The 15,000-nt window shown below is 42.4% G+C and overlaps 1 protein-coding gene across 6 annotated transcripts in view; it reads left to right on the forward strand.

Annotated features, from left to right (window-relative positions):
* Positions 1 to 15,000, forward strand: part of LOC133639491 (endophilin-A1-like) — a 109,054-nt gene that overhangs the window by 80,482 nt on the left and 13,572 nt on the right. For all 6 annotated transcript variants that reach the window (XM_062032815.1, XM_062032810.1, XM_062032812.1 and 3 more), the window contains 4 exons: positions 3,518 to 3,651; positions 3,725 to 3,883; positions 6,992 to 7,095; positions 7,160 to 7,275. In XM_062032815.1, coding sequence (XP_061888799.1) covers positions 3,518 to 3,651; positions 3,725 to 3,883; positions 6,992 to 7,095; positions 7,160 to 7,275 — 513 coding nt within the window. The remainder of the gene's footprint in view (positions 1 to 3,517; positions 3,652 to 3,724; positions 3,884 to 6,991; positions 7,096 to 7,159; positions 7,276 to 15,000) is intronic.

The raw sequence follows: 15,000 nt of genomic DNA on the forward strand, positions 1-15,000 counted from the left end.
CGCTCCTCCAGACACCACACTCTTCTCCGCTCCTCCAGACACCACACTCTTCTCCGCTCCTCCAGACACCACACTCTTCTCCGCTCCTCCAGACACCACACTCTTCTCCGCTCCTCCAGACACCACACTCTTCTCCGCTCGTCCAGACACCACACTCTTCTCCGCTCCTCCAGACACCACACTCTTCTCCGCTCGTCCAGACACCACACTCTTCTCCGCTCCTCCAGACACCACACTCTTCTCCGCTCGTCCAGACACCACACTCTTCTCCGCTCCTCCAGACACCACGCTCTTCTCCGCTCCTCCAGACACCACGCTCTTCTCCGCTCCTCCAGACACCACGCTCTTCTCCGCTCCTCCAGACACCACGCTCTTCTCCGCTCCTCCAGACACCACGCTCTTCTCCGCTCCTCCAGACACCACGCTCTTCTCCGCTCCTCCAGACACCACACTCTTCTCCGCTTGTCCAGACACCACACTCTTCTCCGCTCCTCCAGACACCACGCTCTTCTCCGCTCGTCCAGACACCACGCTCTTCTCCGCTCGTCCAGACACCACGCTCTTCTCCGCTCGTCCAGACACCACGCTCTTCTCCGCTCCTCCAGACACCACGCTCTTCTCCGCTCCTCCAGACACCACGCTCTTCTCCGCTCCTCCAGACACCACGCTCTTCTCCGCTCCTCCAGACACCACGCTCTTCTCCGCTCGTCCAGACACCACGCTTTTCTCCGCTCGTCCAGACACCACACTCTTCTCCGCTCGTCCAGACACCACTCTCTTCTCCGCTCGTCCAGACACCACACTCTTCTCCGCTCCTCCAGACACCACACTCTTCTCCGCTCGTCCAGACACCACGCTCTTCTCCGCTCCTCCAGACACCACGCTCTTCTCCGCTCCTCCAGACACCACGCTCTTCTCCGCTCGTCCAGACACCACGCTCTTCTCCGCTCCTCCAGACACCACGCTCTTCTCCGCTCGTCCAGACACCACGCTCTTCTCCGCTCGTCCAGACACCACGCTCTTCTCCGCTCGTCCAGACACCACGCTCTTCTCCGCTCGTCCAGACACCACGCTCTTCTCCGCTCGTCCAGACACCACGCTCTTCTCCGCTCGTCCAGACACCACGCTCTTCTCCGCTCCTCCAGACACCACGCTCTTCTCCGCTCCTCCAGACACCACGCTCTTCTCCGCTCCTCCAGACACCACTCTCTTCTCCGCTCCTCCAGACACCACGCTCTTCTCCGCTCGTCCAGACACCACGCTCTTCTCCGCTCCTCCAGACACCACGCTCTTCTCCGCTCGTCCAGACACCACGCTCTTCTCCGCTCGTCCAGACACCACGCTCTTCTCCGCTCGTCCAGACACCACGCTCTTCTCCGCTCGTCCAGACACCACGCTCTTCTCCGCTCGTCCAGACACCACGCTCTTCTCCGCTCGTCCAGACACCACGCTCTTCTCCGCTCGTCCAGACACCACGCTCTTCTCCGCTCGTCCAGACACCCCGCTCTTCTCCGCTCGTCCAGACACCACGCTCTTCTCCGCTCGTCCAGACACCACGCTCTTCTCCGCTCGTCCAGACACCACACTCTTCTCCGCTCCTCCAGACACCACACTCTTCTCCGCTCGTCCAGACACCACACTCTTCTCCGCTCGTCCAGACACCACACTCTTCTCCGCTCCTCCAGACACCACGCTCTTCTCCGCTCGTCCAGACACCACGCTCTTCTCCGCTCGTCCAGACACCACGCTCTTCTCCGCTCGTCCAGACACCACGCTCTTCTCCGCTCGTCCAGACACCACGCTCTTCTCCGCTCGTCCAGACACCACGCTCTTCTCCGCTCCTCCAGACACCACGCTCTTCTCCGCTCGTCCAGACACCACGCTCTTCTCCGCTCCTCCAGACACCACTCTCTTCTCCGCTCCTCCAGACACCACTCTCTTCTCCGCTCGTCCAGACACCACACTCTTCTCCGCTCCTCCAGACACCACGCTCTTCTCCGCTCGTCCAGACACCACGCTCTTCTCCGCTCCTCCAGACACCACGCTCTTCTCCGCTCCTCCAGACACCACGCTCTTCTCCGCTCGTCCAGACACCACGCTCTTCTCCGCTCGTCCAGACACCACACTCTTCTCCGCTCCTCCAGACACCACACTCTTCTCCGCTCGTCCAGACACCACACTCTTCTCCGCTCGTCCAGACACCACACTCTTCTCCGCTCCTCCAGACACCACACTCTTCTCCGCTCGTCCAGACACCACGCTCTTCTCCGCTCGTCCAGACACCACGCTCTTCTCCGCTCGTCCAGACACCACGCTCTTCTCCGCTCGTCCAGACACCACGCTCTTCTCCGCTCGTCCAGACACCACGCTCTTCTCCGCTCGTCCAGACACCACGCTCTTCTCCGCTCCTCCAGACACCACGCTCTTCTCCGCTCGTCCAGACACCACGCTCTTCTCCGCTCCTCCAGACACCACTCTCTTCTCCGCTCCTCCAGACACCACTCTCTTCTCCGCTCGTCCAGACACCACACTCTTCTCCGCTCCTCCAGACACCACGCTCTTCTCCGCTCGTCCAGACACCACGCTCTTCTCCGCTCCTCCAGACACCACGCTCTTCTCCGCTCCTCCAGACACCACGCTCTTCTCCGCTCCTCCAGACACCACGCTCTTCTCCGCTCGTCCAGACACCACGCTCTTCTCCGCTCGTCCAGACACCACGCTCTTCTCCGCTCGTCCAGACACCACGCTCTTCTCCGCTCGTCCAGACACCACGCTCTTCTCCGCTCGTCCAGACACCACGCTCTTCTCCGCTCGTCCAGACACCACGCTCTTCTCCGCTCGTCCAGACACCACGCTCTTCTCCGCTCGTCCAGACACCACGCTCTTCTCCGCTCGTCCAGACACCACGCTCTTCTCCGCTCGTCCAGACACCACGCTCTTCTCCGCTCGTCCAGACACCACGCTCTTCTCCGCTCGTCCAGACACCACGCTCTTCTCCGCTCGTCCAGACACCACGCTCTTCTCCGCTCGTCCAGACACCACGCTCTTCTCCGCTCGTCCAGACACCACGCTCTTCTCCGCTCGTCCAGACACCACACTCTTCTCCGCTCGTCCAGACACCACACTCTTCTCCGCTCGTCCAGACACCACACTCTTCTCCGCTCCTCCAGACACCACACTCTTCTCCGCTCGTCCAGACACCACGCTCTTCTCCGCTCGTCCAGACACCACGCTCTTCTCCGCTCGTCCAGACACCACGCTCTTCTCCGCTCGTCCAGACACCACGCTCTTCTCCGCTCGTCCAGACACCACGCTCTTCTCCGCTCCTCCAGACACCACGCTCTTCTCCGCTCGTCCAGACACCACGCTCTTCTCCGCTCGTCCAGACACCACGCTCTTCTCCGCTCGTCCAGACACCACGCTCTTCTCCGCTCCTCCAGACACCACGCTCTTCTCCGCTCCTCCAGACACCACGCTCGCGGACGTTAAGAACGCAGCTTTGTGGTTTTTGTTTAAGGTGTGGCGCTCATCGACGCCGGAGAGTCCATGCGGGAACTGGCGGAGGTGAAGGACGCTCTGGACATGGAGGTCAAGCAGAACTTCATCGACCCGCTGCAGAACCTCCACGAAAAAGACCTGAAGGAGATCCAGGTGTGGTGACGGGTGTAGCTCCCGGGTACGCCTGGAGGTGTGTCTGTCACTCATGTGTCGGCCGTCTGTGCAGCATCACCTGAAGAAGATGGAGGGTCGGCGTCTGGACTTTGACTACAAGAAGAAGCGTCAGGGCAAAGTGACGGACGACGAGTTGAAGCAAGCCTTGGAGAAATTTGACGAATCCAAGGACATCGCCGAGCTCAGCATGTTCAACCTGCTGGAGAGCGACGTAAGCGTCTCTGTCCTTGGCCCTTTTCCCTCGTCCTTGTCCCTTTTCCCTTGTCCTTGTCCCTTTTCCCTTGTCCTTGTCCCTTTTCCCTCGTCCTTGTCCCTTTTCCCTTGTCCTTGTCCCTTTTCCCTTGTCCTTGTCCCTTTTCCCTTGTCCTTGTCCCTTTTCCTTGTCTCTGTCCCCTTTCCTTTGTCCTTGTCCCTGTCCTTGTCCCTTTTCCCTTGTCCTTGTCCCTTTTCCCTTGTCCTTTTCCCTTGTCCTTGTCTCTGTCCTTGTCCCCTTTCCCTTGTCCTTGTCCCTGTCCTTGTCCCTTTTCCCTCATCCTTGTCCCTTTTCCCTTGTCCTTGTCTCTGTCCTTGTCCCCTTTCCCTTGTCCCTTTTCCCTCATCCTTGTCCCTTTTCCCTTGTCCCTTTTCCCTTGTCCATTTTCCCTTTTCCCTTGTCCCTTTTCCCTTGTCCTTGTCCCTTGTCCCTGTCCCTGTCCTTGTCCCTTTTCCCTTGTCCCTTTTCCCTTGTCCTTGTCTCTGTCCTTGTCCCTTTTCCCTCATCCTTGTCCTTGTCCCTTTTCCCTTGTCCTTGTCTCTGTCCTTGTCCCCTTTCCCTTGTCCTTGTCCCTGTCCTTGTCCCTTTTCCCTCATCCTTGTCCCTTTTCCCTTGTCCCTTTTCCCTTGTCCCTTTTCCCTTGTCCTTGTCCCTTTTCCCTTGTCCTTGTCCTTGTCCCTGTCCTTGTCCCTTTTCCCTTGTCCCTGTCCTTGTCCCTTTTCCCTTGTCCCTGTCCTTGTCCCTTTTCCCTCATCCTTGTCCTTGTCCCTTTTCCCTTGTCCTTGTCTCTGTCCTTGTCCCCTTTCCCTTGTCCTTGTCCCTGTCCTTGTCCCTTTTCCCTCATCATTGTCCCTTTTCCCTTGTCCCTTTTCCCTTGTCCCTTTTCCCTTGTCCTTGTCCCTTTTCCCTTGTCCTTGTCCCTTTTCCCTTGTCCCTGTCCCTTGTCCTTGTCCCTTTTCCCTTGTACCTTTTCCCTTGTACCTTTTCCCTTGTACCCTTGTCCCTTTTCCCTTGTACCTTTTCCCTTGTACCCTTGTCCCTTTTCCCTTGTCCTTGTCCCTGTTCTTTTCTCTGCCCTTGTCCCTTTTCCCTTGTCCCTGTCCTTTTCCCTTGTCCTTGTCCCTTTTCCCTTGTACCCTTTTTCCTTGTCCCTGTCCCTGTCCTCGTCCCTTTTTCCTTGTCCCTGTTCTTTTCTCTGTCCTTGTCCCTTGTCCCTTTTCCCCTGTCCTTGTCCCTTTTCCCTTGTACCCTTTCCCTTGTCCCTTTTCCTTGTCCCTGTCCCTTGTCCTTGTCCCTTTTCCCTTGTCCCTTTTCCCTTGTCCCTGTCCTTGTCCCTTTTCCCTTGTCCTTGTCCCTTTTCCCTTGTACCCTTTTTCCTTGTCCCTGTCCTTGTCCCTTTTTCCTTGTCCCTGTTCTTTTCTCTGTCCTTGTCCCTTGTCATTGTCCCTTTTCCCCTGTCCTTGTCCCTTTTCCCTTGTACCCTTTCCCTTGTACCCTTTCCCGTGTCCCTGTCCCTTGTCCTTGTCTCTTTTCCCTTGTCCCATTTCCCTTGTCCTTTTCCCTGTTCTTTTCTCTGTCCTTGTCCCTTGTCCTTGTCCTTGACCCTGTTCTTTTCCCTGTTCTTTCCCCGTCCTTGTCCCTTTTCCCTTGTCCTTGTCCCTGTTCTTTTCTCTGTCCTTGTCCTTGTCCCAACTTACCAACTTTTACACCTAATTTTTTAACTTGTTTACCTACTTTTTTAAAAATCTTTTTCTACCTGCTTTTTACAAAAAAGATCCCTTGTTCCACCTACGTTTACCAACCTGTACCTGATTTTACCTACTTTTGTTTTTTACCTTCAACCTGCTTTTTACCTTTTTATTTACTTTGTATCTTGTTCTACCTGCTTTTTACTTTCTCTTGCCCGTGTTTTCCTACTTTTTTATATCCTACCTACTTTTTATTTTCTACCCTGCTGTTGTTGCTTTTTAAAATGTTCTCCCCTTTGCACTATCTATTATTACCAACTTTTACACCTTCTTTTACCTACTTTTTAAACTTTTTCTACCTGCTTTTTACCTTTTTATTCTATGCTTTTACCTACTATTTTATCTTCTACCTGCTTTTTAACCTTTTACCACTGCTTTTTACTTTTATTCTACTTGCTTTTGACCTTTTTAACCCTAGTCTACTTGCTTTTTTTCTAAAAAGATCCCTCGTCTACCTACGTTTACCAACCTATACCTTGGTTACTTACCTTTTTTTACCTTCAACCTGCTTTTTACCTTTTAACTGTTTATTTACTTTTTATCTTCTTTTACCTGCTTTTTACTTACCCATGTTTACCTCCTTTTTAATCTTCCTCTACCTACTTTTTATTTTCTACCCTTGTGTTCACCTTATTGCACCTGCTTTTGAAAGTTTCCCCCTTGCTCTACCTATTATTACCAACTTTTACACCTTATTTTACCTGCTTTTTGAACTTATATTTACCAACTTTCACACCTACTTTTTTTAACTTGTTTACCTACTTTAAAAAAAAAAAAAAATTCTACCTGCTTTTTACCTTTGTACCCTTAGTCTACTTGCTTTTTTCAAAAAAGATCCCTATACCTGATTTTACCTACTTTTTTACCTTCAACCTGCTTTTTACCTTTTTATTTACTTTTTATCTTATTCTACCTGCTTTTTACTTTCTCTTGCCCATGTTTACCTACTTATTTTCTACCCTGCGGTTGCTTTTTAAATGTTTTCCCCTTGCTCTATCTATTATTACCAACTTTTACACCTTCTTTTACCTACTTTTGTAACTTTTTCTACCTGTTTTTTTACCTTTTTATCTATACTTTTACCCACTGTTTTATTTTCTACCTGCTTGCTCCTGATGCTGACCACTCATGATACCTTAAATGCTGCTACTGCCATTTTGGAGTTTAATAAACTACATCAGGAGGTTGCCTACAGCCACAGCTGTATTGTAACTCTGCGCTAATTAGAGACTTTGCATTTGTAATCTATAGTAATGCAAACATTGAGACTTTGCATCAAATGAAAAAATCAAATCTATGAACATTTCTGTCATGTCAGATTGAGCAGGTGAGCCAGCTGGCGGCGCTGGTCCACGCTCAGGTGGAGTACCACACCCGGGCCTCCGAGATCCTCACGCAGCTGTGCAGCAAGATCGACGAACGGTCAGTCCACATTCTATTTCCCCCCCCCCCCACGGAGGCTGAGCGGGTGTGTTTGTGTGCGCAGGATAAAGGATTGTTCCAACAAGCCCAGGAAAGAATACATCACCAAGCCTCGCACGCATCTGGACTTCTCCATCAGCGAGAACCACAATGGAGGCATCCACAGCGCTCGCTCTCCAGGTGGGTTCCACCAGAACAAACGTCGATGAGAAGAAAACATGTCCAGAAACTCACCTTTTACAATCATGTTGCCTTTAAGATCTTTTGAAAACAAAAGACAGTTTCTGGGCAGGTTTGGGTACCGCTTTTCTTACCAAGGGTTTATAAATAGGTTATTAACACTTAATAAAGCCTTAACAAGCATTCTAGTTATTAGTGATTATAGTAAGCCCACCCACACTAATTGTTGCTAATGGATCCAAGTCACATGCAACTGTTTATTAAGGCTTTATAAAGCGTTTATAACAACATTATAATCTATTTATAAGACTCAGGCTTCCCTTCTGGTAAAGCGGTACTCTGAAATTCTCTTATTGTGTCATTACTTTTGCTTTCAACGCCTCTGTTTTTGTTTGCTGTCAATTCTCAAACAGCTATTAGTCAAAAGCCGCGTGGATGCTACTCATGCTACATGCTAGTTAGCATGTAGCTACGGTTTGAGAATTCCCAGCACATGTACGTATGACCACGCAAATACAGCTACTGTTTAAACTTGTTTGGTCCAATTGAAAGTAGGGATGTCCGATAAATGCGTTAAAATGTAATATCGGAAATTATCGGTATCGTTTTTTTTATTATTGGTATCGTTTTTTTTTGTGGGTTTTTTTTTGTTTTTTTTTAAATTAAATCAACATAAAAAACACAAGATACACTTACAATTAATGCACCAACCCAAAAAACCTCCCTCCTCATTCTCACAAAAGGGTTGTTTCTTTCTGTTATTAATATTCTGGTTCCTACATTATATATCAATATATATCAATCAATCAATTAATCAATGTTTATTTATATAGCCCTAAATCACAAGTGTCTCAAAGGGGGATACAGTCCGTAAGCACACATGATTGTGCGTGCTGCTGCTCCACTAATAGTACTAACCTTTAACAGTTAATGTTACTCATTTTCATTAATTACTAGTTTCTATGTAACTGTTTTTATATTGTTTTACTTTCTTTTTTATTCAGGAAAATGTTTTTAATTTATTTATCTTATTTTATTTATTTATTTATTTTTTAAAGTACCTTATCTTCACCTGGTTGTCCAAATTAGACATAATAATGTGTTAATTCCACGACTGTATATATCGGTTGATATCGGTATCGGTAATTAAAGAGTTGGACAATATCGGAATATCGGATATCGGCAAAAAGCCATTATCGGACATCCCTAATTGAAAGCAAACCCCAGTATTTCTTTGGTAAAAATAAACATTCCAATCAGTACTTTGATGGCTCTGTTTCCACTGCACGGTACCAACTCAGCTCTACTTGGCAAAAACGGGGACTGATTCCTGGTCAGCTTGGGTGGTTAATTTGATACAAACCAAAGATTGTCACTCAGTGTAACATTTGAGGTTAGAAATGACATAAAACAAACACATGCTCACGTTAGCTTACATTGTTGTCAAATTTGTCTCCTTACTGGAGAATACATTGGTGCTACTCATGCTAGTTAGCATGTTGATACGGTTTGATCATTTCCACAGGGCTGTCAAGTTTTAGAAAATGACAAGAGTGTGACTTTAGTGGCATGATGAAACCAGTTCGAAAAGAAATTGGCTTTTTTTTTTTAACCGATTTGGCCTGTTTTAACCTCGATTTATACCTTTTGACGTTCCTTGCACTGTGGCCTCCTAATGCTACACTGCAAAAAGTCAGTGTTCGAAAACAAGAAAAAAAATACAAAAGTTAGGGGTATTTTATTTTAACTAAGCAAAATGATCTGCCAATTGAACAGTGTACAGCTCTGGTAATGGGTACATTCGCACCCACCTGCACAAATGTACTTCAAAATGTAACAATCCAAATAAATATGACTTTTTTTTTGTTTACTAGGGCATGCATATATCAGTGTTTCCCATAAACTGCCAAGATACATGTGGCGGTGGGGGCGTGGCTATGGGCATGGTCACCATGACATCATCGAGCAATTTGCATAATTTACTACAATGATATGATTTTCTCAAAAAGGCTCAAAAAATGTATACTCACTAGTTAATAACAGTTTTGTTTTAAACGTCCATCCATCCATCCATTTTACAATATAATTACAACACTTTATGTACATATTTATATACAGATTTGAACAATAAGTTATTCATTGAAATATATTTATTAATTGTGGTTCTTACAAAAAATATATCTTATAAAAATATGAAAGCTAAAATGTCTCTTAAAGCTCTGCCCCTTTAATTAGTGCATACTAAATCATTTAACTTTAGCCTACTACTAGGGATGTCCGATAATGGCTTTTTGCCGATATCCGATATGCCGATATTGTCCAACTCTTTAATTACCGATACCGATATCAACCGATACCGATATCAACCAATATAGACAGTCGTGGAATTAACACATTATTATGCCTAATTCGGACAACCAGGTATGGTGAAGATAAGGTACTTTTTTAAAAAATGAATCAAATAAAATAAGATAAATAAATTAAAAACATTTTCTTGAATAAAAAAGAAAGTAAAACAATATAAAAACAGTTACATAGAAACTAGTAATTAATGAAAATTTGTAAAATTAACTGTTAAAGGTTAGTATTATTAGTGGAGCAGCAGCACGCACAATCATGTGTGCTTACGGACTGTATCCCTTGCAGACTGTATTGATATATATTGATATATAATGTAGGAAGCAGAATATTAATAACAGAAAGAAACAACCCTTTTGTGTGAATGAGTGTGAATGGGGGAGGGAGGTTTTTTGGGTTGGTGCACTAATTGTAAGTGTATCTTGTGTTTTTTATGTGGATTTAATAAAAAAATAAAAAATAAATAAAAAAACGATACTGATAATAAAAAAAACGATACCGATAATTTACGATATTACATTTTAACGTATTTATCGGCCGATAATATCGGCAGACCGATATTATCGGACATCTCTACCTACTACTACAAGCATATTATTTACCAGCAACATAAAGTGAAACAGAGGCAGAGGTGTCCTGCCACAGTCAGTAACAAATAAACAGAAAACAGTAGTGGTCAAATACAAATAAGGCAACAAGAGAAGTATCCTACACTTCTCTTTTGTAAAGTAAATCTGAACAGCCTATATGGGCATCTACATCAACTATATGATTTGCCTGAGAAGCTGGACAGGACAAATTTAAAAAAAAACAAAAAAACATTTTTTTTGTGGCGGCCTTAATTCTTGTGTGAATGTGTGGGAAATACTGATATATAATATGTATTAGTTTGACCATTTAAAATCGACGATAATAAAAAGGAGATGCTTAGAAATAGCATAAAAATGCCCCAAAAACTTGGAAAAACGCGATTCATAGCGTTACTTTTTGGTGTAACCATCATGAGCGTTCTGCTCAGGTATATTTCTTTTATATTTTGATAAATCATCATATTTATATATTACTAAATTTAAATAGGTACTGATCAATCTTTAAGCTGTGTGTATTTGATTTCAGTTTGCTTTTGACATCTTATTTAGAATTGTAGTTGAAACTTTTACAACCTTGTGTTGCGCTCATGATGGCGTAACCAAACTAGATTATTTTGAATATTTATTCCCTTTTTTACATTTGGTATATTTAAATATACTGTGTTTGATGCTTTTTTCTTTTTGGAACATGTACTATACCAGGGGTCGGCAACCCGCGGCTCTAGAGCCGCATGCGGCTCTTTAGCGCCGCCCTAGTGGCTCTCTGAAGCTTTTTAAAAAATGTATGAAAAATGGAAAAAGATGAGGGGAAAAAATATATATTTTTTGTTTTAATATGGTTTCTGTAGGAGGACAAACATGACACAAACCTCCCTAATTGTTATAAAGCACACTGTTTATATTAAACATGCTTCACTGATTCGAGTATTTGGCGAGCGCCGTTTTGTCCTACTAATTTTGGCGGTCCTTGAACTCACCTTAGTTTGTTACATGTATAACTTTCTCCGACTTTCTAGGATGTGTTTTATTTTATTTTTTTTCTGTCTCATTTTGTCCAAACTTTTAACGTTGTGTGTGAATGCACAAAGGTGAGTTTTGTTGATGTTATTGACTTGTGTGGAGTGCTAATCAGACATATTTGGTCACTGCATGACTGCAAGCTAATCGATGCAAACATGCTATGTAGGCTAGCTATATGTACATATTGCATCATTATGCCTCATTTGTAGGTATATTTGAGCTCATTTAGTTTCCTTTAAGTCATCTCAATTCAATGTATATCTCATGACACACTATCTGTATGTAATATGGCTTTTAATTTGTTGTGGCTCCAGACACATTTGTTTTTGTATTTTTGCTCCAATATGGCTCTTTCAACATTTTGGGTTGCCGACCCCTGTACTATACATATAATACAATAAAGTCCCATATAAAATTATGTTTCTAGCAATACTTTAATTTTGCCTTTGAAAGTAACACTCCAATGTCCATTAGTGGAGCTGGACACAACAAGAACATTTGGCTTGTCAAGACTTTTCAAAACTAGTCAAATTAGCTAACCTCAAAGAACCCAAAAATACCTTAAAATAAGTATATTCTCACTAATAACAACTGTACTACTATATGAGTACCTATTTTCTATTGTTTCATTGAAAATAAAACAGCATTTGGCTGTCATCTGTTTTAATTATGAGACACAATTGTGTCAAAGTCATGATTTTTTTTTTTTTACATGCTTGAAATAAGAAATTATTACTTTAAAAAGGCAGTTTTATACTTGTGAGTGTTGATGACACAACAGTTGATATTCTAGTTTCAAGCATGTTTTACTCAATATAGCTCATCAAATCTCAGCAACAAGCTGTAATATCTTACTGACATCATTTAGGAGCAAAACACTTAAAACAAGTAAAACACTCTAACATAAAATCTGCTTAGTGAGAAGAATGATCTTATCAGACAGAAAATAAGCAAATATCACCCTTATTTGACATAGTTCATCTTACTTAGATTGCAGTTTTTGCAGTGCATGTTACCCATGTCCAGTCTTCTATCAGATCAAATTGAACAGTAAATCAAATGTCAATAGGTGAGCTATATTGGCCTGTTTGGTGGAAAGAAGCTTCATAAAATGGGATTTAGCGCCATCTGGTGTTGGTTTTGAATAGCTACACCGCAAAAAGTCAGTGTTCAAAAACAAGAAAAAATAATACAACAATGAGGGGTATTTTATTTGAACTAAGCAAAATTATCTGCTAATAGAACAAGAAAATTTGGCTTGTCAAAAATTTCCAAAACAAGTAAACAAAAATAGCTTAAAATAAGTATATTCTCACTAATAACAAGTGCACTTTTCTTGGTAGAAAAAAAATGAGACCTTTTTGCTCAATATGTTGAAAAATATTCTTAAATTAAGTAAATTAGTGCCATATCTTGACATAATGATATGCGCTCGGCATCATGATTTTTTTTTCATGCTTGAAGTAAGAAATTATTACCGTACTTTGAAAAAGTAGTTTTATACTTGTCCGATAATGGCTTTTTGCCGATATCCGATATTCTGATATTGTCCAACTCTTAATTACCGATATCAACTATATATACAGTTGTGGAATTAACACATTATTATGCCTAATTTGGACAACCAGGTATGGTGAAGATAAGGTACTTTTTTAAAAAATTAATAAAATAAGATAAATAAATTTAAAAAAAATTCAAGAATAAAAAAGAAAGTAAAACAATATAAAAACAGTTACATAGAATCTAGTAATGAATGAAAATGAGTAAAATTAAGTGTTAAAGGTTAGTACTATTAGTGGAGCAGCAGCACGCACAATCATGTGTGCTTACGGACTGTATCCCTTGCAGACTGTATTGATATATTATGATATATAATGTAGGAAGCAGAATATTAATAACAGAAAGAAACAACCCTTTTGTGTGATTGAGTGTAAATGGGGGAGGGAGGTTTTTTGGGTTGGTGCACTAATTGTAAGTGTTTCTTGTGATTTTTATGTTGATTTAATAAAAAAATAAAAAGATACCGATAACAAAAGAAACGATACCGATAATTTCCGATATTACATTTTAAAGCATTTTAAAGAAAATTTGGCTTGTCAAGAATTTCCAAAACAAGTAAAATTAGCTAACCTCAATGAACCCAAAAATACCTTAAAATAAGTATATTCTCAGTCATAAAAAGTGCACTTTTCTTGGTAGAAAAAAAATGACACCTTTTTGCTCAATATGTTGAAAAATATTCTTAAATGAAGTAAATGCTAGTGCCATTATCTTGACATAATGATATGCGCTCGGCATCATGATTTTTTTTTTCATGCTTGAAGTAAGAAATTATTACCGTACTTTGAAAAAGTAGTTTTATACTTGTGAGTAGGGATGTCCGATAATGGCTTTTTGCCGATATCCGATATTCTGATATTGTCCAACTCTTAATTACCGATACCGATATCAACGATATATACAGTCGTGGAATTAACACATTATTATGCCTAATTTGGACAACCAGGTATGGTGAAGATAAGGTACTTTTTTTTAAAATAATAATAAAATAAGATAAATAAATTTAAAAAAAATTATTGAATAAAAAAGAAAGTAAAACAATATAAAAACAGTTACATAGAAACTAGTAATGAATGAAAATGAGTCAAATTAAGTGTTAAAGGTTAGTACTATTAGTGGAGCAGCAGCACGCACAATCATGTGTGCTTACGGACTGTATCCCTTGCAGACTGTATTGATATATATTGATATATAATGTAGGAAGCAGAATATTAATAACAGAAACAAACAACCCTTTTGTGTGAATGAGTGTAAATGGGGGAGGGAGGTTTTTTGGGTTGGTGCACTAATTGTAAGTGTATCTTGTGTTTTTTATGTGGATTTCATAAAAAAATAAAAAGATACCGATAATAAAAGAAACTATACCGATAATTTCCGATATTACATTTTAAAGCATTTTAAAGAAAATTCGGCTTGTCAAGAATTTCCAAAACAAGTCAAATTAGCTAACCTCAATGAACCCAAAAATACCTTAAAATAAGTATATTCTCACTAATAACAAGTGCACTTTTCTTGGTAGAAAAAAAATGACACCTTTTTGCTCAATAGGTTGTAAAATATTCTTAAATGAAGTAAATGCTAGTGCCATTATCTTGACATAATGATATGCGCTCGGCATCATGATTTTTTTTTCATGCTTGAAATAAGAAATGATGACTTTAAAAAAGTAGTTTTATACTTGTGAGTGTTGATGACACAGCTTTGCAACAGTTGATATTCTAGTTTCAAGCATGTTTTACTCAATATAGCTCATCAAATCTCAGCAACAAGCTGTAATATCTTACGGACATCATTTAGGAGCAAAACCCTTAAAACAAGTAAAACACTCTAATAGAGATGTCCGATAATATCGGCCTGCCGATATTATCGGCCGATATATGCATTAAAATGTAATATCGGAAATTATCTGTATCGGTTTTTTAATTATCGGTATCGGTTTTTTTGTTGTTGTTTTTTTAATTAAATCAACATAAAAAACACAAGATACACTTACAATTAGTGCACCAACCCCAAAAACCTCCCTCCCCCATTTACACTCATTCACACAAAAGGGTTGTTTCTTTCTGTTATTAATATTCTGCTTCCTACATTATATATCAATATATATCAATACAGTCTGCAAGGGATACAGTCCGTATTGTGCGTGCTGCTGCTCCACTAATAGTACTAACCTTTAACACTTAATTTTACTCATTTT

Source organism: Entelurus aequoreus, linkage group LG22, assembly GCF_033978785.1.
Source record: "Entelurus aequoreus isolate RoL-2023_Sb linkage group LG22, RoL_Eaeq_v1.1, whole genome shotgun sequence".
Classification (NCBI taxonomy): Eukaryota; Metazoa; Chordata; class Actinopteri; order Syngnathiformes; family Syngnathidae; genus Entelurus; species Entelurus aequoreus.